This window comes from Neoarius graeffei, chromosome 3 (assembly GCF_027579695.1).
Source record: "Neoarius graeffei isolate fNeoGra1 chromosome 3, fNeoGra1.pri, whole genome shotgun sequence".
NCBI lineage: Eukaryota > Metazoa > Chordata > Actinopteri > Siluriformes > Ariidae > Neoarius > Neoarius graeffei.
Window position 1 is genome coordinate 114,593,682 of NC_083571.1, and position 26,720 is coordinate 114,620,401.

The 26,720-nt window shown below is 45.0% G+C and overlaps 1 protein-coding gene across 5 annotated transcripts in view; it reads right to left on the reverse strand.

Moving 5' to 3' along the window:
- The window catches only part of LOC132883856 (kinesin-like protein KIF13B), a 164,751-nt gene that overhangs the window by 21,898 nt on the left and 116,133 nt on the right, over positions 1-26,720 (reverse strand). For all 5 annotated transcript variants that reach the window (XM_060917922.1, XM_060917924.1, XM_060917921.1 and 2 more), the window contains 12 exons: positions 23,740-23,897; positions 23,531-23,663; positions 23,338-23,460; positions 23,211-23,240; positions 19,895-19,994; positions 19,537-19,663; positions 19,373-19,428; positions 10,311-10,429; positions 7,345-7,521; positions 4,943-5,035; positions 3,098-3,247; positions 2,609-2,686 (listed from right to left, as the gene is read on the reverse strand). In XM_060917922.1, the coding sequence (XP_060773905.1) occupies positions 2,609-2,686; positions 3,098-3,247; positions 4,943-5,035; positions 7,345-7,521; positions 10,311-10,429; positions 19,373-19,428; positions 19,537-19,663; positions 19,895-19,994; positions 23,211-23,240; positions 23,338-23,460; positions 23,531-23,663; positions 23,740-23,897 (1,344 nt within the window). The remainder of the gene's footprint in view (positions 1-2,608; positions 2,687-3,097; positions 3,248-4,942; positions 5,036-7,344; positions 7,522-10,310; positions 10,430-19,372; positions 19,429-19,536; positions 19,664-19,894; positions 19,995-23,210; positions 23,241-23,337; positions 23,461-23,530; positions 23,664-23,739; positions 23,898-26,720) is intronic.

Genomic DNA, 26,720 nt, shown 5'->3' on the forward strand with positions numbered 1-26,720 from the left:
ATGGAGGATAAAAATTCAAAGGATCTAAATCTGACCACTTGTCTGGGCCACTCAAGGACATTCAGAGACTCGTACAAAAACTGCTTTAAGGTGCTGAAAGGTGAACCTTCACTCCAGTCTGATGCGTGAGCGGAGCATGTTTTCTTCAAGGAGTTCTCTGTATTTGGTTTCATTTATCCTCCTCCTAAACCTCATGCCAATATGGCATTGAGCCCACCAGGGCCACCGAACTCCACCATCTCTCGTGACCTTGGCTGAGTGCCGGGACATCCTCCAGCCTCAAACTGATCTACTGGAGGCCTTGACGAATGACATTGTTCCAACGGGCACGTGGTTGGCCTCGAGGGCGTCTCCATCCCGCCGCTGGTGGGTCAAACTCGTAAATGGCTCTTGTGGGGTGGTCGCTTATGCAGTGCAAGACATGTCCGAGCTTCATTTATCCTTCCATCAATTCTGACCACATCCCTGCTGCTGAGAAACACCCCATAACATGATGCTGCCACCACCAGTGTTGTAGTCGAGTCACTAAACCTGGAGTCCGAGTCCAGTCTCGAGTCCCCAGTATTCAAGTCCAAGTCATGAAAGAAAACTTCAAGTCGAGTCCACTATCGAGCCGAGTCAAGTCCGAGAACATGACTCCAACTGCACCATTTGACGGTGTCTGTTGCTGCCTTTATGTGAAAGCGTCTCTGCTACTGTGTTGGACTAACGTTACTGCTCGACTGCCCCATTTTAGTGAACAGGCTACAGATAAAAAGCTTGTTCATCACTCAGCAAGCCCCGCCCACTATCAACAGGGCAAATAACATGAGAGAGGGTTAACACTAGCTAGTTCATCGCTCAGCAAGCAAGCCCCACCCACTATCAACAGGGCAATGAACATAGCATGTCACTTCCTTCTCTGGGTGGAGTCTTGCCAAATGACGAATGAAGTTCGAGGTCGTCCCCTCGATAGTTCTTCTACATATGGAACACATACGGTAGCAGGGCATTTTTTTCCCACTGCACGAGAAGTCTGTATAAGCAAAGGAGACAATCCTAGCGGCGTCTCTCCAGGCGTTTTAGCACCATTAACGTTAGTCTGTTCCTGAACATGACGTATGAACAGGTGAATGTGCATTCTCTTGCATGAAATTAGTATAAAAATTAATGTAGAAATGTATAAGTATCATGCGCCAAATTATTATGGCATGTTACAAAAAAATAAAGAAAAAAATCAGAGTCCTCGTCTCCAATTTACGAGTCCGAATGAAGTTAACGCACGAGTCCGACTCATCAATGCTCAAGTCCAAGTTAAGTCAAGTCACGAGTCCTTAAAATTAGGGCACGAGTCGGACTCGAGTATTACGAGCCTGCCTATGAGTAATAAATGATCAAGGCTGGTGTGAAAAGTACTATAATTACTTAATTATTCGCCAAAGGTGACTTGAATGTCGGTGAATAATAACCAAGACGAAGCTGATATCCTTGTAGTAGAGTATAGAGGAGAATAACTATATTCTTTTAGCTATTTCTGTTTCTTTTAAATACTTGATAATTTTTGGGGTTTTGTTTTCAAGTAGTTTTTATTTCATCCTTGGTTGGTTCAGCAACACGCTCCGCCATTTCATTTTTCTCTACTCACGGTATATGAGCTGATATCCTTGTAGTCGAGTAGCCAGTCAGTGTGCGATCGTTCAAATCCAGTGAATGTGGAGAGAATAATCATTAAAGGTAGACTGACTTTCAGATTTTTTAAGGGTAAGTTATGAAAAGAATTCCCCCCCGGACACCCAGTTATTTTTGTTTAGTGACCGAAAGCCACTGAATTCGAATCACAGACTTCCAATTTTATTAGGTTTTTAAAAATAGAACAAATTAATGAATTTATCTCCACGTGGCCCTAAATTCTCCGTGATTATTTCTTGCTTCACCGTGACGCAATACAAGATACTACGTCATGCATCACATCACGTGGTGGGCTTTCCCCGTTCGCTCAAGGCATTGTGGGATACAAATTTGAAACAGGAGAGAAAAACGGAGGACGTGAGTGTGCGAATGAAACGTGAAAGACCGACTACAGTAACGGAAAGAAAGCGAGAAGAAAAGACGTTATGTTATATACGAAGGAAAGGAAACGCAGGACCAAACTAATAAATATGGGCGGTCAGCGAGCACCTCGGTGTGATCAGCTGTTCGTTTAGCGACAGAATGATGGAACTGTCAGTGCACGCTCAAAGGGAAACCTGTAGATGGCAGTAATGCAACACTGTGGACGCCAGCTGCTGTAAAACCCAAAAGAAGAAGAAGGTAAACCTGAGCATGCGCACACGGACTTCCTCTGTCTGCTTGACTGCACGAAGCGAGCGATTTCATGCACATTATTTGCTTTAATCCCCTCAAATTAAATAACTTCCCAGCCACAGAACGGCCTGATATTTTGAGATATTACAGAAATAAACAGATATCACAATGACCACATTTCAGACGGAACCAGACTCATGATTCAGTGAAAGATCTTGCCTGCTCCCAGACAGCTGAAAACAGGACACAAGATAGTTATTATCGTGTCAGTATTTTTTAAAATTAAATCCCAGTGAATGGGTTGAGTTTTACGGTTCTTACTCACCCTGTGGACGTTGGGTGAGCTGAGACAGCGTCTCTGACTCTTCCCTTTACTGGCAAGCTGCTCTTTCACCACCACTTCCTGACATCACACACACACACACACACACACACACATTTCAATTAAGGGCTAATTATTTAATTAAAGACTACAATCAGAGTATAAATCTGAGCATTTTGTACAAGCTGCCAGATTGGCGATAGGTCTGATCTCGAAACAGCGACGAGTACAAAGCGAAATCCAAACGTAAGCTCAGAATACACTTAACATCCATTTTCAGAGGAACATCTGAAAATGGATGTTAAAGGGTTAAATGACGGAAAAATATTTTTCTTTTCTTTTACTGTAACACACAAAATGATTTCCAACAGAAATGCCAAGGAGCCCAGAAACCTCGCCAGTCTGAACATCATGCACAACCTGCCTACTGACATCTAACCTGGGGTGTGTGTGTGTGTGTGTGTGTGTGTGTGTGTGTGTGCGCATCCATGCCTGTCTGAGACGGTCCAGTGTGAGGGTGTTCTCCACAGCAAGAACTGCATGCAGGTATTTCTCTATCGCTGCCTCGCTGTCCTCTGCTTTTTTCCCTGTACTAGTAGCAAGTCTGGCCAACATCTCTCTGTCCTCCGGGCCCTGAGCATCCTAAAGCCAAAAACAGTGCTGAATCAAGAAATAAAGAATTAACATTTTTAAAAAAAAATGTAGCGCATCGGCGTCGCCAGACCCATTTCACTTGGGCACGTGCCCCGGTATACATCTGCTCTGCCTCAGTAAAATTTCCTGATCACATTTCAGAAACAGTAACGTCTTTGGCACTGCAGAATAATCGTATACGATCGACGCGTCCAAATCGCACCCGTTCGTCTCTATGAAATTGCTGGCGGAATACTCATCACACAATTAACATTTTTACAGTCAAGCTGAAAAGTCTGCACACGCCCCTTTGATACGACACCCAAAAGTGAGCTGAGGTGCATTTTGTTTCCACGGATACTGCTTGAGATGTTTCTACAACTTAATTGGAGTTAGAGGTCTGCGCGGGACAGAATTTTCAGTCCCGCTCCCGCCCGCCATATTTTGTCCCGCTCCCGCCCACAAATCCCGCATGATGCGTTATTTCTCACGAAAGTTCTTGTCATTGGCTTGGGGAATTAAACATGCTGAGCTTAGCTGAGCTCTCCACTGACCGATCCTTCACCTAGCGCACGTAGCGAGGGTGCGCGTTGCCAGGCGGCATGCGCAGCTGAGGCTTTACAGAGATACTCAGAACCTTTTGGCACTTATCACAACAAGCAAAGGGCAGCTGATTTCCCTCTGCGTCGTGCACGAGTGAGAACGACTTCCAAATGTCTGATTTCAGGACTCTTGACCTTTTAACGGTAAATGTACCTCTTTTTAAAGCAGCACTTACTTCTGAAGCACTGTGAGCTTCACTAGAGGAGCTCTGCTCTTCTGCCACGGTCGGAGATCTCAAACACGGAAGAGCGGAAAGGAATCGGAAATGTACGCGAGATTGGACCACATCCGCAAATTTAGGCATCTTAAAATGTTTTTATTAATGCCAAATAAAATATCCAGCACAAATTATATATGATAGACATAAATTAATAATTTATAAATTTTATTTTAAACATGTTTTAAGTTAGCAGGACTGCAGCTTATCACCTCTCCCGCCCGCTCCCGCATTGTGCACTCCCCCTCCCTCCCGCCTGCACCCGCAATGAGCTTTCAAAATTTGTCCCGCGCCGCACTGCTTTGCGTCGGGTCCCGCGGGACTCCCGCGGGAGTGCAGGGCTCTAATTGGAGTCCACCTGTGGTAAATTCAATTGAGTGGACATGATTGGGGATTGCCGACACCTGCCTATATAAGGTCCCACAGTTGACAGAGCATGTCAGAGCAAACTCCAAGCCATGGGGTCAAAGGAATTATCTGCAGACCTCAGAAACAGGATTGTGTCACGGCATAGATCTAGAGAAAAATTGCTGCAGCTTTATAGGTTCCAAAGAGCACAATGGCCACCATCATTCGCAAATGGAAGAAGTTTGGACCCACCAAGAATCTTCCTAGACGTGGCCAAACTGAGTTCCCCTTTAAGTGAAGCTGTATGTCCTATAGCACATTTCATACACAACAAGCTTTCAAAAAAAAAGAAAAAAGCCCCAGTCGAGCTTTATGTCTAGCAACGCCCCTGATGTAGCATGCAGCTAGAAGTCTTAGCAGTAGGGAGGCTAATAATAATAATAACAACAACAATCTATGAAGATCACACTGCTGTAACCAGATACCATAATGCACCAAGTACTATAAGGAAAAACACATTAAGCCGGATTTAGTACCCCAGGGACGTTTGAGACGATCTCGAAGGTGACCCCAGTGCCAGGAATGCTGCTCCGTTGAGACATCCTCTTCAGCAAGCTTTTAGCAAATCCCTGTGGTGGATAGCAAAATGGTGGAACGTTAGCAACAAAGGCAGCAATGCAGAATTAATTAATCTGCACCACGTGCACATTTTTAACATGTTAATCCTAATATAAATGAACAAATCAAGTAACATCAGCCAGTTAACATGCCCTTTGAGTTTATGTCACTGTGTTAAAGCAGAAATAATAAACCTCATGCTCTGCGACATCCTTTTTTTTTTTTTTTAATCAGTAGCAGTTTGTGACAGTGTCAGAAACCACAAAAACAAGTCCATGTGAGATTCTGAACAGCTTCGTCAGGCTGTCTGAGTTAAGCAAGTGAGAAAGAAACAAGCACGAGACAAAACTGCACACTCTGATCGGCTACTCTACTACTAGGATATCGGCTCATATACCATGAGTAGAGAAAAACAAAATGGCGGAGCGTGTTACTGAACCAACCGAAGACGAAACAAAAACTACTCGAAAACAAAACCCCGAAAATCATCAAATATTTACACTACCGTTCAAAAGTTTGGGGTCACCCAGACAATTTTGTGTTTTTCATGAAAAGTCACACTTTTATTTCCCACCATAAGTTGTAAAATGAATCAAAAATATAGTCAAGACATTTTTCTGGCCATTTTGAGCATTTAATCGACCCCACAAATGTGATGCTCCAGAAACTCAATCTGCTCAAAGGAAGGTCAGTTTTATAGCTTCTCTAAAGAGCTCAACTGTTTTCAGCTGTGCTAACATGATTGTACAAGGGTTTTCTAATCATCCATTAGCCTTCTGAGGCAATGAGCAAACACATTGTACCATTAGAACACTGGAGTGAGAGTTGCTGGAAATGGGCCTCTATACACCTATGGAGATATTGCACCAAAAACCACACATTTGCAGCTAGAATAGTCATTTACCACATTAGCAATGTATAGAGTGGATTTCTGATTAGTTTAAAGTGATCTTCATTGAAAAGAACAGTGCTTTTCTTTCAGAAATAAGGACATTTCAAAGTGACCCCAAACTTTTGAACGGTAGTGTAAAAGAAACAGAAATTGTGAAAAGAATATAGTCCCCCCCCCACCAAATATCTCCTCATCCACGCTCCAGCCCAGCCGGTGGCGCTAATGCACCTTTAAACCAACAAAAAACACTAAAGAAGAAGACACCAATCTCATCTCCTCTCATTATCTGTAGCCGCTTTATCCTGTTCTACAGGGTCGCAGGCAAGCTGGAGCCTATCCCAGCTGACTACGGGCGAAAGGCGGGGTTCACCCTGGACAAGTCGCCAGGTCATCACAGGGCTGCACATAGACACAGACAACCATTCACACTCACATTCACACCTACGCTCAATTTAGAGTCACCAGTTAACCTAACCTGCATGTCTTTGGACTGTGGGGGAAACCGGAGCACCCGGAGGAAACCCACGCAGACACGGGGAGAACATGCAAACTCCACACAGAAAAGCCCTCGCCGGCCACGGGGCTCGAACCCGGACCTTCTTGCTGTGAGGCGACAGCGCTAACCACTACACCACCGTGCCGCCCCAAGAAGACACCCCCCCCCCCGGAAAAAAACAAAACAAAACACACTACTACTGAGAGGCGGCACGGTGGTGTAGTGGTTAGCGCTGTCGCCTCACAGCAAGAAGGTCCGGGTTCGAGCCCCGTGGCCGGCGAGGGTCTTTCTGTGCGGAGTTTGCATGTTCTCCCCGTGTCCGCGTGGGTTTCCTCCGGGTGCTCCGGTTTCCCCCACAGTCCAAAGACATGCAGGTTAGGTTAACTGGTGACTCTAAATTGAGCGTAGGTGTGAATGTGAGTGTGAATGGTTGTCTGTGTCTATGTGTCAGCCCTGTGATGACCTGGCGACTTGTCCAGGGTGAACCCCGCCTTTCACCCGTAGTCAGCTGGGATAGGCTCCAGCTTGCCTGCGACCCTGTAGAACAGGATAAAGCGGCTAGAGATAATGAGATGAGATGAGACTACTACTGAGAGTAAAAATACATCTACTTAATTTTGTTTTTATTATTTAAAAAGCCTCTACATGTTCACTCTGACACTCTACACATTTACCCAGCCATGTTTTTGTGGATTTTACTCAACATATTCCTGCTGGTTGCTGACTTTTCAACACCCGCGACAATTCATTAACACGTACACTGTAACGTATAACGCAATATTAATTACAGATTCAAAGCACTTCATGGCATGTGCATGACATCACATCACTCCACTACAGTAAACAGTGAAATGTGTGTGTACTGTGGTGTGTTTAGTAGTCTTGCTGATAGTGTGTGTGTGTGTGTGTGTGTGTGTGTGTGTGAGTCTGACCTGTCGTGCAGCGAGACTGACGCAGATGCGTTTGCGCAGAATCAGCTGCATCTGTGCCGGGTGACTGAGGAGCAGAGCAACCCGCACGGTCAGATACACGCACTGCTCCGGCCCACCACCTCGACTCAGCTCCGCACACTCGTGCACTGTGCAGTCCCACGAAGCCTCGGCTTTCACCTGATCACACACAGCAAATGTGTTACGCAGATGTGATGTAATGGAAAGCCGAAAGCTATCAAACTATACAGTGTCGGAAACTGAAGCTGAATATAATGGATTAGAAGGCAATTCGATAGACAGATAGAAACATAGGACAAACAAATGGTAGACAGACAAACAGTAGACAACAAACAGACAGACATATAAGAAATAGTAGACAGACAAATAGTAGACAACAAACAGACAGACATATAAGAAATAGTAGACAGACAAATAGTAGACAACAAACAGACAGACATATAAGAAATAGTAGACAGACAAATAGTAGACAAGCAGACAGATAATAGACAGACAGATAAAGACAAACGGTAGACAAGCAGACAGACAAACAAATAGACAAATAGTAGATAACACACAAACCGTATACAAGCAGACAGACATAAGACAGACAGATAAGTAGACAAGCAGACAGACAGACAGATAGTAGACAGACATAAGACAAAGGCAAATGGTAGACAAGCAGACAGATAATAGATAGAGAGACAAATAGTAGATAACACACAAAAACAGTATACTAACAGACAGACAAATAGACAAAGCAGACAGACAAACAGTCGACAAGCATGCAGACAGACAAAAAGACAAGCAGACAGATCAGACAGACAAATAGACAAGCAGACAGATAGGTAAGACAAATGGTAAACAAGCAGACAGATAATAGATAGAGAGACAGACAAATAGTAGATAACACACAAACAGTATACTAGCAGACAAAGCCAGACAAATAGACAAGCAGACAGACAAACAGTAGACAAGCTTGCAGACAGATAAGACAGACTAATACTAGACAAGCAGACAAACATAAGACAGACAAATAATAGACAAGCAGACAGACAGCAGACAGAAAGAGACAAATAGCAGACAAGCAGACAGACAGACAAATAGACAAGCAGACAAGAAAGAGAAATAGACAGAGACAAATAGTAGACAAGCATGCAGACATAAGAAAGAAATGGTAGACAAACAGTAGACAAGCAGGCAGATAGACAGTTAGACAAGCAGACAGACAGATACACAGACAAGCGTGCAAACAGAAAAACAAAATGGTAGACAAGTAGACAGATAGTAGACAGATAATAGACAAAGACAGACAAATAGTAGATAACACACAAACAGTATACAAGCAGACAGACAGACAAATAGACAAGCATGTAAACAAATAAGACCGACAAATAGACAAGCAGACAGATAGACAGAGACAGACAAATAGTAGACAAGCATGCAGACAGATAAGACAAAAACAAATGGTAGAAAAGATTGATTGATTATTCCGAACAATAAAGAAGATATAAAAATAAAATTTAAATAAAAATGCAATAATCAAAACATCGTCATAAACAAACAGAATAGCGTAGCCACAAGGCAATAACATAACAATGTTCGGAAAGGATTAGGAAGAAGTAATAACTTATCCAATCCTAACCCTCTATACCACCGCTAATCAAACGTCACTTTCCACCATAATAAACTATATATACAAAAGAAAACAAAAGCAATAAACAAAAAAGAAAACATACCAACATACCAAAACATACCGACATGGTATAATATCGACCAAATCGAATCATATATACAGATACTTATGTTATGCATATATACACACATACAATACATATATACAGTACATACATATACACTTACCTATAACTATACACTAAATACAAGAAGACCAGTCACAGACTTACTCTCAATTTCATCATCACCTATATAGTCTGCCTGTCCTCATTCTCATATATTTTTATTAACATGTTTTTATATAATTTTTTAAACAGTTTTATGTTGGTGCTATTTTTGAGCTCATTTTCCAGACCATTCCACAATTTCACCCCACAGACTGTTATGCACATACTTTTCAGAGTTGTTCTAACATTTACTCTCTTAAAATTCATTTCCCCTCTCAGGTTATACCCACCCTGCCTTTCCATAAACGTATTTTGTACCTCACCCGGAAGAAGGTTATGTCTTGCTTTATACATAATTTGTGCAGTCTTGTGTTTAACCAGATCCGTGAATTTCAGAGTGTGTGCTTTTACGAATAATGCGTTTGTATGCTCAAGATATCCCGTATTATTGACGATTCTTATTGCTCTGCAGGTTAGATTTGTAGGTATTACCCCGTATCTCCACACAGTAGCTCAGATATGGAAGTATGAGTGCATTATACAGAGTATGTAGTGATTTATAGTCCAGAATGTGTCTTGATTTCCCCAAAATTGCAGTAATCTTTGCTATTTTTGCTTTAACATGATTAATATGTGGTTTCCAGCAGACTTTATGATCAACAATCATAAAAAAAGCAGACGGACAATAGATAGACAAATCGTAGATAACACACAAACAGTATACAAGCAGACAGACAGACAAGTAGACAGACAATAAGACAGAAAGACAAACAGCAGACAAGCAGACAGCTAACAGCCAGCCAGCCAGACATTCATAAAGTGATTAGGGATGTAGCTGAATATAAACACACTATTCTGTTATTCCGAATGAACAGATCCTTTGTTCTGAGATACAGATGATACAGACACGAGGGGCAGTAACTGCACCCCGACAACAAAACACATCCAAATACAGAGACAACTATTTGTGGCACTAAACAGATCCAGATCACACGATGTGTTAGAACCCAAAAAAAGACACCGTGACTTTTAAGTGTATTGATTTAAACGTATCGAATGATCCACCATATCAGCTCTGTGAAATTTAACACTTCTTCACCTCAGGCCACTGTGTTCAGTCCTTACCTTGGAGTCATGGTGCTTTATGATCTGCAGCTCAAAGAAATCATCCTCATCCTCTCTGCTCAGGACCGCATCCATGCCTGCAGCCAGCGGAGTCGAGAGACCATCATGAAAATCTTCAGCTGTGGATGGCAGAGGAAATTTATTGAAATACATGTTTGACTTTGTGCTGTTTGTCTTTCTCTGGAGTATAAATACTGCACACAGATAAAGACATTCCGTGAGGATGGAAGACAAAGAAGTGAAGGAGACAAAGAAGACCTTAAAGATCACAGATTTAAAACTAATATTAGACCCACGTCCACAACAAGCTGTTTGAAAAACCTTACTGAGAGAACAGATGACTGATCATTCCGAGTCGAGGCCGTCGCTCAGCAAGATGCTAAAGTGGAAGCTATAAAATTACTCATGAGGTGAAAAACTACATGATTCTCACAGTTCCAGGACGAAAATATCAAACTTCAGAAACGTGTCTTGGACAGGACGGATATTGACTCCATCAGTATAATTAGTTTTATTCTGTTCACATTCACTGGATATGAGCAACTGCGCACTCTGATTGGCTACTCTACTACTAGGATATCAGCTCATATACTGAGAGTTGAGGAAAAATAAAATGGCGGAGCGTGTTGCTGAACCAACCAAGGATGAAATAAAAAAAAAAAAAAAAACTCTACTCAAAAACAAAACCCCAAAAATTATCATGTATTTAAAAGAAACCGAAATAGCCAAAAGAATATCTTTTTTTTTTCTCCCCCCAATATCGCCTGTTCCACACTCCAGCCCAGTCGGTGGCAGTAATGCACCTTTAAGCTGGTTTGCTAACCGCCAAAAAAAAAAAAAAACACTAAAGAAGAAGAAACCCCCTAAAGAATACACCAAAAAAAAAGCAACAAAATATGGAATAAAATTATTTAAATGGTAAGAACATATCTGTTTTTAATTTTTCAATAATTATAATTATCGCATTTTTCACAAATTGCTCGTCATTTTGCCGGTTTGTTTGCATTCTAAATGGAAATGATTTTGTCTGACATTTTGTATAAAGATTTTCTTTATCGAATTTGCAAAAAAAAAAAAAAAATTTAAAAATGCTCTTTTTCTCAAAATCTAGTGAATGTGGATAGAAGAGTTATTCCACTCAATCTCGTCGTACATGGATTATAGCCGACGAGGCGTGCATGTACGACTCGATTTCATGGAATAATTGTTAAATGTATCATTCATACATTCCCCTTCAGTCAGAGCTTTATCCTGGGAACGCTGGGTGTGGGAAAGTGTTAGGACTAGGACTGTTTTGGCCTCTAGAGGCCGCTGTTATTTCCTTTTCATGTCGTGTTCATTTTGGCCTCTAGAGGCCGCCACTGTTCCTGTGTTTTGAGTTTGTGTTAATTGCCTAATTATCTTCACCTGTGTCCTTAATTAGTTTGTGTATTTATACCCCTGAGTTCAGTCCTCTTGTGACGGAGTCTTTGTGCTGTTATGTTTATCTCCAGTTTCCTTTGTACTGTGTTTTGTGGATCTTCTGAGCTTTTGCATTTTTGCCTTTTTCTTTTTGAATTATACTCTTTGTTTTTGTTTTTTTTGTTTTGCCCTGGATTGTATATAGTGTACATAGTATAAATAAACCTTTTGTTACTTTTTCTACTTCCGCCTCACGCCTCTGCATTTGAGTCATTCCCCTGGTGGCCTAGTGGGGGTTTGCTGGATCATCACACCAACGAACCAGGTTCGAATCCCAGCAAAACCCTAACAGAAAGACTCCGTCATGACCGACTCAGCAGAGGCTGCTTCAACTGTCTACCCGGCCAACCTTCAGGGAATTATGGCAGCTTTGACACGCTTCGGAGCGACCATGGACGCTCATGGACGTACGCTCACCAGCCAACGTGAGGCCCTCGCTCGCCACGAGGAACTGCTTCAGCAAATTGGGAAAACCCTGGCACAGCTGACATCTCTGCCTGCATCTCCTGCCCCTGATCCAGTTCCTGCTCCTGATCCAGCTCCCACTCCTGCTCCAGTGCCTCCTGCAATGCTGCCTTCTTCACCTCGCGAACCCAGCCTTCCTGCACCACAGAGGTATGACGGCAAGCACAGTGAGTGCCGAGAGTTCCTTACCCAGTGTCAACTCACCTTTGAGCTTCAGCCTACCACCTACACTACGGATCGCCGCAAGATTGCCTTTGTGATCACCTTATTAGCTGGTAAGGCGCGAGCCTGGGCTACTGCTATCTGGCAAAGACAGGGACCTGAGTGCTTTGATTTCCAGCTGTTTTCTGAAGAGATGCTTCGGGTCTTCGATCAGGCAGACATCAGTACCGACGCAGCCCGAAAGCTCATGTCCATCCGGCAAGGAGGAAGCGTCGCAGATTACGCCATCTCGTTCCGAACACTCGCAGCAGTAAGTGGATGGAACGAGACTGCCCTGGTGTCAGCCTTCCACCATGGTCTGTCTGACCCCATCAAGGACGGTCTGGCCTCTATTGGATGCCCAAGTGACCTCGAAACCCTCATCTCACATGCTATTCGTCTGGACAACAGGATGAGAGAACGCCACCAAGCCTTGAGCCCCCCCAGCCTCCCTACCTCTACCTGGAGACCGTCTACCTCCTTCAGTGACTGTCCAGAACCCATGCAAGTGGGTCGTACTCACCTCTCCGCATCTGAGAGGGAGCACAGAAGGAGGGACAAGTGCTGCATCTACTGTGGCAAGCCTGGTCACTTCCGAGCATCATGTCCCGAACTCTTGGGAAAAGGACCGCCCCGTCCAGCCGAGGGAGGGTTGTGACGGGGCCTACCCTCTCTCCCGGACTCCCTGGCCAAGGAATCTACATCCCGGTCTCCATCTCCTGGGGTGAGTCTGTCCACTCTTGTCAAGCTTTGATAGACTCAGGGGCGGCTGGGAACTTTATGGATATTCACTTCGCCCAAAGCATCAATATTCCGACTGCACCTCTTGAAGTCCCACTGTCTGTGTCTGCCCTCGATGGCCAAGCGTTAGGTGATGGAAGAGTCACCCAAGTTACTTCTCCAGTTTTCCTCCAGTCTCAAGGTCACAAGGAAGAAATATCCCTGCACCTGATTCCTTCACCTGAGTTCCCAGTTATTCTAGGCCTTCCTTGGCTTACTCGCCACAACCCTCGCATAGACTGGGTAACTAGCCAGGTTGTGGAATGGGGCCCTGCATGCCATGCCTCTTGTCTGCTCTCTAGCTCTCCTGTGTCTCCTGCCGAGCCCCCTGATCTCACCGAGTTATCTCAAGTTCCCACAGAGTACTGGGATCTCAAGGAGGTATTCAGCAAGAGCAGGGCCGCCGTTCTTCCTCCGCACCGGGCCTACGACTGTGCCATCGACTTGCTCCCTGGGACTACCCCTCCTCGTGGCAGACTGTTTTCACTCTCTCAGCCAGAACGCAAGGCCATGGAGGAATACCTCAAAGATGCCCTGGTCTCTGGGTTTATTCGACCCTCCACTTCACCTGCTGGAGCCGGCTTCTTCTTTGTCGGCAAGAAGGATGGGGGGCTCCGACCATGTATTGATTACAGGGGCCTGAATAAGATCACTGTGCGCAACCGATATCCCCTTCCGCTGATGTCCACAGCTTTCGACCTGCTCCAAGGCGCCACCGTCTTCACCAAGTTGGACCTACGGAACGCATACCACCTCATCCGTATCCGACAGGGAGACGAATGGAAGACTGCCTTTAACACCCCGTCTGGGCACTACGAATACCAGGTGATGCCCTTCGGACTCACCAACGCACCAGCTGTTTTTCAGGCCCTAATCAACGACGTCTTAAGGGACATGATTAACCTATACGTTTTTGTCTACCTCGACGACATCCTTATCTTTTCCAAGACCGTGCAGGAGCACCGCCACCATGTCCGCCAGGTTCTCCAGAGGCTGCTACAGAACAATCTGTTCGCCAAGGCCCAGAAATGCGAATTTCATGTTCCCGAGGTCTCCTTTCTGGGATTTATTGTACGGACAGGCCAACTCCAAATGGACCCTGCCAAGACCCTGGCCGTCCGGGATTGGCCTACTCCCAAGTCCGTTAAGGAGGTTCAGCGGTTCTTAGGATTCGCTAACTTCTACCGCAAGTTCATCAGGAACTTCAGTTCTGTGGCAGCACCCATGTCAGACCTCACCAAAGGGACAGGTGGATCTTATGGCTGGTCTCCTCAGGCAGAAAAGGCGTTCAAAGACCTCAAGGACCGCTTCTGCACGGCACCCATTCTGGTTCTCCCGGACACCTCCCAACCATTCATCGTGGAGGTGGACGCCTCGGACAGTGGTGTCGGCGCGGTTCTCTCTCAACGTTCGGAAGGAAAGCTGCACCCCTGCGCTTACTTCTCCCACCGCCTGAGTCCTGCTGAGTCCCGGTACGATGTGGGGGATCGAGAACTGCTAGCGGTCAAACTGGCCCTTGAGGAGTGGAGGCACTGGCTGGAGGGAGCACAACATCCATTCCTGGTTTGGACTGACCACAAGAACCTGGAGTACCTCCAGCAAGCCAAGAGACTGAACCCTCGACAGGCTAGGTGGGCCCTGTTTTTCAGTCGGTTTGACTTCACCCTCTCATACCGCCCCGGCTCCAAGAACACCAAACCTGACGCACTGTCCAGACTGTTCTCTGCCACTAACAGGGAGAATGAAGTCGGGCCTATTATCCCTGTGTCCCGGATTGTGGCCCCTGTCCGCTGGGGTATTGAGGAGGCTGTCCGACGAGCCCAACGCCAGGACCCCGGTCCTGGGACGGGGCCACCAGGCCTCTTGTACGTCCCACATCAAGCCCGGGCCAAGGTTCTCCAGTGGGGTCACTCTTCCCCTCTCACCGCCCACCCGGGAGCTCGGAGGACCCTGGACTTCCTGAAAAGACGCTTCTGGTGGCCTAACATGGAGAAGGAAGTAAGGTCATTTGTCCTGTCCTGTGAGGTTTGCACCAGAACCAAGAACCCACGACAGCGTCCCCAGGGTCTCCTGCATCCTCTGACCATTCCCCGGCGTCCCTGGTCCCACGTAGCAGTCGACTTTATCACGGGTCTCCCTGAGTCACAAGGTAACACGGTCATTTTGGTCTTAGTTGACAGATTCTCCAAGGCCTGCCGCTTCATACCACTGTGCAAACTCCCCTCTGCTCTTGAAACTGCGAAACTTTTGTTTAATCATGTCTTCCGAGTCTTTGGTCTTCCACAGGACATCGTCTCAGACCGAGGGCCCCAGTTCTCCTCCCGAGTGTGGCACGGGTTCTGCAAGGTCATCGGAGCCACTGCCAGCCTCTCCTCTGGGTTTCACCCACAGTCCAATGGTCAGACGGAGAGGCTCAACCAGGACCTGGAAACCACCCTGCGAGGCCTGGCTATGGATAACCCGACATCGTGGAGCACCTGGCTGCCATGGGCGGAGTACGCCCACAACACCCTGCAGTCATCGGCCACCAAGCTGTCGCCATTCCAGTGCCAATTCGGGTTCCAGCCACCTCTGTTCCCGGACCAGGAGGAGGACGCGGGGGTGCCCTCGGTCAACCAATATGTGAGACGGTGTCGCAAGACCTGGAGCAAGGTCAGGAAGACCCTCATACAGACCTCCAGAACCAACCAGACTCAGGCCAACCGCCATAGAAGACCTGCACACGCTTTCCGCCCTGGGCAGCGTGTTTGGCTGTCCACTAAGGACCTTCCACTGCGGGTGGAGAACCGCAAGCTTGCTCCTCGCTACATTGGCCCCTTCAAGGTGGTGCGCAGGGTGAACCCTGTCTCCTACCGGCTCCAGTTGCCCCGGACTCTGAGGATCAACCCCACTTTCCATGTTTCCCTGTTACGGCCCGTACTGACGTCTACGTATGCCCCTGCCCCTAGGAACCCCCCACCCCCCCGCATCTTCCAGGGGCAGACTGTGTTCACTGTGAATCGCCTGCTTGACTCCCGCCGGGTCCGCGGCGGGTTGCAATATCTGGTGGACTGGGAGGGCTATGGTCCTGAGGAGCGCTGCTGGGTTCCTGCTCGGGATGTCCTTGATAAAGAACTATGTCGGGACTTCCATTCGGCCCATCCAGATCGCCCTGGGAACGTCAGGAGACGCTCCTGGGGGGGGTCCTGTTAGGACTAGGACTGTTTTGGCCTCTAGAGGCCGCTGTTATTTCCTTTTCATGTCGTGTTCATTTTGGCCTCTAGAGGCCGCCACTGTTCCTGTGTTTTGAGTTTGTGTTAATTGCCTAATTATCTTCACCTGTGTCCTTAATTAGTTTGTGTATTTATACCCCTGAGTTCAGTCCTCTTGTGACGGAGTCTTTGTGCTGTTATGTTTATCTCCAGTTTCCTTTGTACTGTGTTTTGTGGATCTTCTGAGCTTTTGCATTTTTGCCTTTTTCTTTTTGAATTATACTCTTTGTTTTTGTTTTTTTTGTTTTGCCCTGGATTGTATATAGTGTACATAGTATAAATAAACCTTTTGTTACTTTTTCTACTTCCGCCTCACGCCTCTGCATTTGAGTCATTCCCCTGGTGGCCTAGTGGGGGTTTGCTGGATCATCACACCAACGAACCAGGTTCGAATCCCAGCAAAACCCTAACAGGAAAGCAGTAGCCTGGGCCCGCCCATCCTAAGCATGACGCAACACGAGGGCCTGCTGCGAGCTTAGTCTGGCCAGGCAAGCTATCTACAGCTCTTCCAAGCTCCCGAAAAATCGGGAACCAATCAACTTTGAGCATCTCCAATGGCCCTGGGTAGAGGCGTGTTCAAGGCACTGACGTAGTAGAACTGCGACCGGAAGCCATAGATTGTTTACAGAATCTATGCCGGAAGCGCTTCATTCACGGATGCTGTATTGAAAGCATTCAACGGGAAGTTCTCATTGAAAACGGAGCAAAGAGCGGCCCTGGAGGTATTTATTGAAAGGAAGGACGTTTTCGCCTTGCTCCCGACCGGCTTCGGTAAGAGTTTAATCTACCAGTTAGCCCCGTCGCGTCACATACGTCAGAGGAAAGAGTGATGTGATTGGTTTAAGCTTCGTCACAGCCTTTTCTGGCTTCGACCAGTAGCAAACTGAGGCATTTCAGGGAGGCGGGTCAACCACGGGCTCTGGGAAACGGTTGGGCTTAATATCTTGGCCAGACCAAATGCTCGGAGAGCTTTGTCGCGTTAGCCAGACTAGGAAAGCAGTCCACTACACACACACAGTCCAACTACCAGCATGTTTTTGGGAAGTGGGAGGGAATCCACAGGGACAAAACACAATACAAAATAAATAACAATATATAATAATAATAATAATAATAATAATAATGTCCAAAAATCTTAGGACATGAACATGCCTTGATTATAGATAGATTTATCGAGCATTTCCTATTATAAGATTATAATAAACCAAATATATGACTGATTATCCCATTTCTGGACATTCTTTCAATAATTTCAAGTAGGACACAATCTTGCTATATTGGCAGATAATTTTTCAAATTTTAAGCATTTATTTCCAGAAAAAAAAGGAAAATAATCTGCCAGTAGAAAACAAGAGTGCTCTGAGAGCACAACATCCCCTGCTGGCAACTCGGCCATAACTCTGGTAAAATGCGACTGAATTGAACAAAACTGCAATATGCATATTACCGACATATAACAAATAATCCTGCCAAGTTTCGTGAAATTCCTCCAAAAATTGTGAGAGGAGTTGAGTTCAGAAGTCTGACCCTTCCCAGGATGGACGGATGGACGGACATCGCCACGACATAATCCTCCTTCGGGCCTTTCAACCAGTGGGGGATAAAAATTATGAAGGAAGTTGATTTCAGAAAGCAAGCACACCTTGATGAAATTGCCAAAGTACAAGTTTGTTAATAATCAAGGGCGTAACTCTGGGAAAATTTGCCCAAATTAAACAAAATCTCAATCTGCATATAACCGTCATATAACAAAGCCTTTTGCCAAGTTTGATGAAATTCCTCCACAATCTGTGAGAGAAGTTGATTTCAGAAGAACGTACACCCTCATGAAATTGTCAAAGTACAAGTTATTTAATCAAGGGTCAAAACTCTGGGAAAATTTTCATAAACGAAATTAAATCGCAATCTGCGTATTACCGTCATATAACAAGGCCTTTTGCCAAGCTTCGAGAAATTCGTCCAAAAATCGTGAGAGGAGTTGATGTCAGAAAGCGAACACACCTTCATGAAATTGTAAAAGTGCAAGGTTGTTAATCAAGGGCTGGAACTCTGGGAAAATGTGACCGAATTGAACAAAATCACAATACGCGTATTATCGGCATACTGTATAACAAAGCCTTCTGCCAAGTTTTGTGAAATTCCTCCACAATCTGTGAGAGAAGTTGATTTCAGAAGAACGTACACCCTCATGAAATTGTCAAAGTATAATTTTGTTAATCAACGGCTGGAACTCTTGGAAAATGTGACCCAATTTCTGTATATTACCGACATATAACAAAGAATCCACGCCACGACATAATCCCCCTTCAGGACTTTTGGCCAGTCTGGGATTTAAAAAAAATAAAATCAGAGAGAGCAAAATTTGACCTGTGCTCTCAGGGACGGAAGGGTGGCGTACTCTCTCCCCTGTCAAGCACAGCGATGCTCGCCAGTCATGGCCGTCTGTGAGCTCATGTACACCGAGTGAACGGATCACACTTTCCTCCGAGTGCGTTACACCACACACCCTAACGTTGCATAAGCAGCAGTTCGAAAAGCGCACAATGACCTTCTCCTTCACTGGTTAGTAGCCGTGATGTGATGAGAGGCCTACCGGTATCTAGTGGGTGGGAATTGGCCACACCCAAATTAGGGAAGAGAGAGAAGAAGAAGAAAAAAAAAAAGCATGCTTGAAATGAAATAAAAATCTAAAAACAGTCTGAAAATCTTTTACAATTCATAATAATCTTGGCCCAAACAGTTCTCAGGCCTCATTGAGAGGAACTGGGGAACTCCCCTGAGAGCTACACACCTTCAAGGACTTCTTTTCTCTTCCATGTTTGCATTTGCACCACCAGTAGGTAAGTATGAATCTGTTCGAGTGTAGAAGCTCGAGCGAGTGTGTTTAAATCAGGCAGAACTCACCAGTGAGGTTTAAGAAGATGACCGGGACGTGTGTCTCCATTCCTGGTGCTGGAACCCTGCAGAGAAAATGAAAACCTGGTCAAAGTGACCCGACAGCTGGCTATTTAGAAAGAAGAAAAGTAGAGGTTGGTTGGTACTCAGATCTGCTGGGGAGATGATCTCACCAATGAGCAGGAGCTCCAGGAATACCGCTGCCAGCAGGAGGCAGCAACACTGCGTTCCGTTCCTCTGTCAGAGTGAGACGACACTCCAACAGCTGAGCCTCCTTTTCTACATCGTCCTCGGACTTATCTAGAGAGAGGAAGTTGAAGAGAGGTGCATGGAATGGATGAGTTACCAGACACAGAAATAGAAAGATCCATCACTTAGAAGATCTCAGTGTTGTTCTGTGGGACACATTAGACACCTTTAGATGAGTTTTAAAACGCTAAACAGTTAGCACCTGACCTCTGTTTCATTTAGCCTCAGGAGTGCGTTATGTTGTGTACATTATCTCTGGCCAAACTGTTCCTGTCGTCTCACCTGGCTTACTGACGAGATTTTGGAGCTGCTGGTCCAGGTTCTCCTGTCTCTGAGTGAGGGCGGTGAGCCACTGTGTCTTCAGTCGCTCCAAATCTCTCTCCTGCACAAACGCAAACACATCCACATCACACGTGCTGCAGATTTACAGTGGCATCGGGACACGTTCAGACCTCTTCAGAAAGCACTCGACCCTGAACAGCTTCCTGTATCAGACACTTAAAAGCACCAGCACTGGATATCTCTTCTAAAAATGCTCAAGATCTCCTCAAAAAGCTACCGAAAGCTCCTTAATTCGAATCACAGACTTCCAGTTTTATTAGTTTTAACAGAACAATTTCTCTCTACCTGGCCCTAAATTCTCCGCTATTTTTTCCTGCTTCACCATGACCCAATTCAAGATACTACGTCATGCATCACGTGGTGGGCTTTCCCCGTTCGTGCAAAGCATTGTGGGATACAAATTTGAAACAGGAGAGAAAAATGGAGGACGTGAGTGTGCAACACTGTGCTCGATATAAAATCTGGAGAGCTCATAGCCTATTCCCCGCTGTAGACACAATCTGGCCGCCACCATATTACCACTCCCATCGTGTGTATTTGGTTTGTGTGTTAAACCGCCATATCTGATCACATTTGCCCCAAGAAAAGTATCTCCTGACTTTTTCCCCCCATCTTTCATTACCTCCTCTTATTTTCTCAACTTCACCCCCCATTCCTTACATATCTTTATAGTGCGCCGCTTTACTGTTATTGTTTTTTTCCCTTTTCCAGTTCAGTCTCTGACCATTTTTCTGACCATTGAATGGCTCTTTTTTACGATGATAATTATTTTTACGGAGATTATTTCAGATTTTCCCTTATACAGTGCACCTTTCTCTTTCATATATTTCTTCTTCCTTATATAAGAAAGAAATATATGAAAGAGAAAGGTTATATTATATATGTAACATTATACTAATATACTAGTGCATCTCAAAAAATTAGAATACCATGAAAAAGTTCCTTTTTTTTCATAATTTAATTCAAGAAGGTAAACTTTCATATATTCTATATTCATTACATGTAAAGTGAAATATTTAAAGCCTTTTTTGTTTTAATTTTGATGATTATGGCTTATAGCTCATGAAAATCAGAAATCCAGTATCTCTAATTATTAGAATATTCCCTAAGATCAATCAAAAAAAGGACTTACAATACAGAAATGTCCAACTTCTGAAAAATATATTCATTTATACACTCAATACTTGGTTGGGGCTCCTTTACCATGAATTACTGTATCAATGCGGTGTGGCATGGAGGTGATCAGTCTGTGGCACTGCTGAGGTGTTATTGAAGCCCAGGTTGCTTTGATAGTGGCCTTCAGCGTATCTGTATTTTTGGGTCGGGTGTTTCTCATCTTCCTCTTGACAATACCCCATACCGGTAGATTCTCTATGGGGTTCAGGTCAGGCAAGTTGGCTGGCCAATCAAACACAGTAATATCATGGTCAGCAAACCATTTGGTAGTAGTTTTGGCACTGTGGGTAGGTGCTAAGTCCTGCTGGAAAAGGAAATCAGCATCTCCAAAAAGCTCGTCAGCAGATAGAAGCATGAAGTGCTCTAAAATCTCCTGGTAGATGGCTGTGTTGAATTTGAACTTGATAAAATACAGTGGACCAACACCAGCAGATGACATGGCACCCCAAATCATCACAGACTGTGGAAACTTCACACTGGGCTTCAAACACCTTGGATTCTGTGCCTCTCCACTCTTCCTCCAGACTCTAGAACCGTGATTTCCAAATTAAATGCAAAATGCATTTTCATCTGAAAAGAGGACTTTGGACCACTGAGCAACAGTCCATTTCTTTCTCTCCTTAGCCCAGATAAGACACTTCTGACATTGTCTCTGGCTCAGGAGTAGCTTGATATTAGGAACACGAAAGTTGTATCCCCTTTCTTGAAGATGTCTGTTCGTGATGGGTCTTGATACACTGACACCAGCCTCAGTCCACTCCTTGTGAAGCTCTCCCAAGTTCTTGAATCAACTTTTCTTGACAATCCTCTCAAGACTGCGGCCATCCCTGTTGCTTGTGCACCTTTTCCAGCCACCCTTTTCAGCAATGACCTTTTGTGGCTTACCCTTCTTGTGGAGGGCAGCAGTGATCATCTTCTGGACAACAGTCAAGTCAGCAGTCTTCCCCATGATTGTGGTTGTGTGTACTGAACTAGACCGAGAGATACACTGTGTTCATACTGTTTTACTCAAACTCGAAATGAAATATTCTAATATTTTGAGATGTTTTTTTTTTAATGTTTTTGTACTGTATGCCATACTGATTAAAATTAAAATAGAAAAATGCTTGAAACATTTTAGTTTATGTGTAATGAGTCTATAATATATAACATTTTCACTTTCTTAAATAACTAATGGAAAATATTGAACTTTTTCACAATATTCTAATTTTTTGAGACGCACTAGTATATCTCAATACTCGCAGGCGAAACGTCCGTCCACGACCTTTGACCTGACGATTTGTACAGTTCACTGCTGCACATGTTGGCATTTTTCTTCTAATTTTTGCTCACCAACTACATAAATAACTTGTCCAATTTTATCTAACTTCCAGTAGTCTAAACGACCGTTCAGCGATAGGAGTGGCAAGATGGCGCCCAGCTGGCTTCACTCTGACGAGCCTATGAGCGCTTCAGATTTTATATAGAGCTCAGGTGGTGTACGAATGAAACGTGAAAGACCGACTACAGTAATGGAAAGAAAGCGAGAAGAAAAGACGTTGTTATATTAGAAACGAAGGAAAGGAAACGTAGGACCAAACTAATAAATATCGGCGCTCAGCGACAGAATGATGGAACTGTCAGTGCACGCTCAAAGGGAAACCTGTGCATGCACACGCACATGAACTTCCTCTGTCTGCTTGACTGCGCGAAGCGAAAAATTTCATGCACGTTATTTGCTTTAATCCCCTCAAATTAAATAACTTCCCAGCAACAGAATGGCCTGTCTTTTTTTTTGTTAGATATTACAGAAATAAACAGACATCAGAATGACCGTATTTCAGACGGAACTAAATTTCACCGATTTTATGAAATCGAAAGGCCGTCTCGCTTTAATATAAACCGTACAGGTGGAACTCCTGTTAGAGCTGTTTTTATAGAAAACGTCTTCTAACCAAATCAGGTTCCTGAATTCAATGTGACTATGCGTCAGTATAAAGCTGTGCATTTAACAAACGCATGATGCTGCCTTCAGATTTATCCAGAATAAGGAATAAACCTCAATTTGCCCTTAAAACTATTGTCTGTAGTGCAGACTCACCTGATAGCTGTCCAGCTCGCGGTCTCCCACCTGCAGAGACAGAGGCAACCGTGTGTTCGTGATAAACAGCTGGTTTATGTTTATGAAATGAATATGTGATGTGTGCGCGTGAGAGACAGTAGCTCACGTGTGAAGTCGATTGCACCTCTACGTTGCCCACGTGCACGCTGAGCACACACTCGGCCATCAGGGGCATGGTGCCGGAATCTGGCACTGGGCGCACCTCCACCCGAATTCGCCGTGACTGACCCTGCGTGCACAGATATACGGTACATGCGTGGACATTTACATACACACACGCCCATGCAAGCCACACGTACCTGCCTGAGCTGAAACACTCCTCCTGTGCGCACATCTTTAGCAGGAATCACCTCCACAGGGACAAACTCTCCCCCCTCATTCAGCTCCAACACCTGCACCCAGAGCTCCAGCCTTCTCATCACCTCATTCCACCTGAGACAGGACACAACACCGTTACACACACACACTCAGTGTGTCAGTGTGTGTGTGTACGCGTGCATCTATATACTTCTCTGTGAGTGAGCGAGTCTTGTCCTGAATCACCCCCAGGTCCCAGAGTGCGAGGTTTCGGCGTGGGTTTGCTACTTTGTGCCCGTAAACCTCTATAGCCACAGCACCTTCAGCCAGGAAGTCCATTAGATCTTCAGTTACCGTCACTTCCAGATCCTAAAGGGACATGAAGCAAAGCTGCAATCGGAATTACAGAACTGTCCCGAACGCTACTTTTTTCCTTCCCAAATCATCACAATTTTATGAATCTCAAATCCATAATGAGATCTGTGAACCAGAAAATGTGACTAATCTTGGTTTCGTGATTATAATCCCTGTCCGGTGTAACGTTCTTCTGAAAAGTAAAAAACACTGATTGGTTTGATTAAAATGGAAGTGTTTAAATCCACAGCAGGGTTTTAAACATTTCCCGCTATCAGATTGGTGGATACATTAGACATCTTACAACCCCAGTTCCAAAAACGTTGGGAAGCTGTGTAAAATGTATAAGGGTGGTTCTTCGGTAAAGCCCCCGTCACACTTATTCGGAATTAGCAGGAATCAAGCCAGAATGAAACCTTTCAAAATTCGTGCCACATTCGGGCGGGAATTTCAAACTGACCGACATTCTTACAGGTTTGTAAGAATGCCGTTCGAATACTTATGGCGTATTCACACCTACGTTGTTTGCTCCGGACCAAACGAACCAAATTTCCCTTGGTCCAGACCATTTGGGTTGGTCTGAATACAAACCACCGAACTCTGGTCCGGACCAAACAAGCGGACCGAGACTGAGCTGCAAGGTCGGACTCGGTCCGGACCAAAGGAACCCTGGTGCGGACCTTTTGGAGGTGTGAAAGCAGACCGGACCTAATCTGACAGTTTTGCTTTTTTGTACCTCGGGAGCTTCCGTCGTTTGTCGAGCATTATGGGAAACAGAGTCTTGACACTCCACCGCAAAGTGCAAACACTGTTTCGGTTGTCAAGGGAACCTTACAACAGTCGTTCAGTCATTCAGACCAGTGGTAGGCTAGACTACAGAGTACAAAAAATGAGTAGGGGGCAAACGTGGGCCGAGGAAGAAACACGTCTCCTTGTGGATATATGGGCAGATGTCCACATATCTGAGCTTTTGGAGAGAACACACAAAAATGCCGACGTGTTTGCTGTATTCAGTGAGAAAATGAAGGAGAAGGGGTTCACGCGCTCCCCAGAACAATGTCGGCTAAAAGTGAAGAAACTCCGTCAGACCTACATTAAAATCAGGGACATTCTTTCAAAAAGTGGCGGTACTAGCGACGCAAAACAGAAATTCATCTATTACGATGGATAAGGCGAATATCCCGACACATACTTCCTCCGTCTTGCGTGAAGAGCCAGAACTGTCACAACATGATGTGCGCTCATCAGCGCTATCCTCCGTAGCCGCCTTGCCCTTTGTCGTCGTCGTTGATAAATTACTTGTACAACAGCATAGTAATCGCACAATTGTGAAAACAGTAAAAACTGGAAAAAACATATAGCTTTGATGACATTAAAAAGAATAACAGCACGGAAAGCCTCCATGACTACTTTTGAACTTAACGCTTTGTGCGCGTGTCGTCTCTGACCAATAGCTGAACGACCTCAGGGCGCGTGGCTTTGTTGACAGATTTTGGTCCGCTTACTAAAATGTACAGTGTGAAAGCGAACCGCACCAAAATGAAAAAATAAAAAAACCATTTGGTTCGGACCAAAGCAAGTGAACTATCGAACTATCCTGGTCTGAATACACCCTTAGAATGCGCTTCGAACCCGCCTCGAATGATTCTTGCACATTCCGGGTGTATTAGCTTTCGAGTGCAGTTCAAATGTAGTTGGAACACAGTAGGAATACCTAGAATGCGGTCAGAATGCAGTAAGAAGATTAAGAATGCACTTCGAATGCCGTACGAGTGCGGTTCGATTGCTGCCCGAATACCACCCGAAGTCTGGTCGGAAGGTGCCTCGAATGCTGTACGAATTCACCTCAAATGCAGTCAGAACGCTCCCGGAATAGCCGCCGAATATGTTTCGAATGTCTAAGAATCCAAAGAGAATGCAGCTCGAATATTTCGAATGTAACACGAATGTCCCAAGTGTACCAAGAATGCCACCGGAATGGTCCCCGATAGGGTATAAAACGCTGCCGAATCTAGCATTTTCATCAGTCTCAGCCCAGACACCATAGATTATGGACCATGTTGCTTTGCTCCAGATTGCTGTCCTCCAGCAAGACCTGCTTGAAAGAGATGTGGAGGAGGCTAGAAGAAGAAACATTAGGAGGAGAAGACCTAGAAGGTATCAGACCCGACCATGGCCGCGGTGGAGTTCTTGACCTTGGCTCCCTTCTTCCTTGGTGGCATGACGTGAGAAACTTGGGGAACTTTTTTAAACAATGGACAAAAGGTTGATGTTGAGCAGGCGACTCCTCAATGCAGACTGAAGTTCCAGCGGCAGCTAGCCACGTTTTTATGCGATTCGGTGGTGTTCTGAATTATGTCTGGACTCATTCGAGGGCCAATCGGGACGTTCCGACTGCATTCAAGATGTATTTGAGTGGCAGTCGAAATATTCAGACGGCATTCGAAGTGCATTCCAGCTGAACTATTTTAATATTGAAATAGATTCCGGCAGCAATTGAGATGCACCCGAGGTGCATTCCGGCTCATTTGAGACATTCTGGCAGGATTTGAATTGGCTTCCCATTTTGATTTTTCCCTTGAACGCGATCAGAATGTTTCGAATGCTGCTGGAATGCCGTAGGAATACAATCCCGATTCCAAAAAAGTTGGGACAAAGTACAAATTGTAAATAAAAACGAAATGCAATAATTTACAAATCTCAAAAACTGATATTGTTGTTAGGGTTTTGCTGGGATTCGAACCTGGTTCGTTGGTGTGATGATCCAGCAAACCCCCACTAGGCCACCAGGGGGATGACTCAAATGCAGAGGCGTGAGGCGGAAGTAGAAAAAGTATC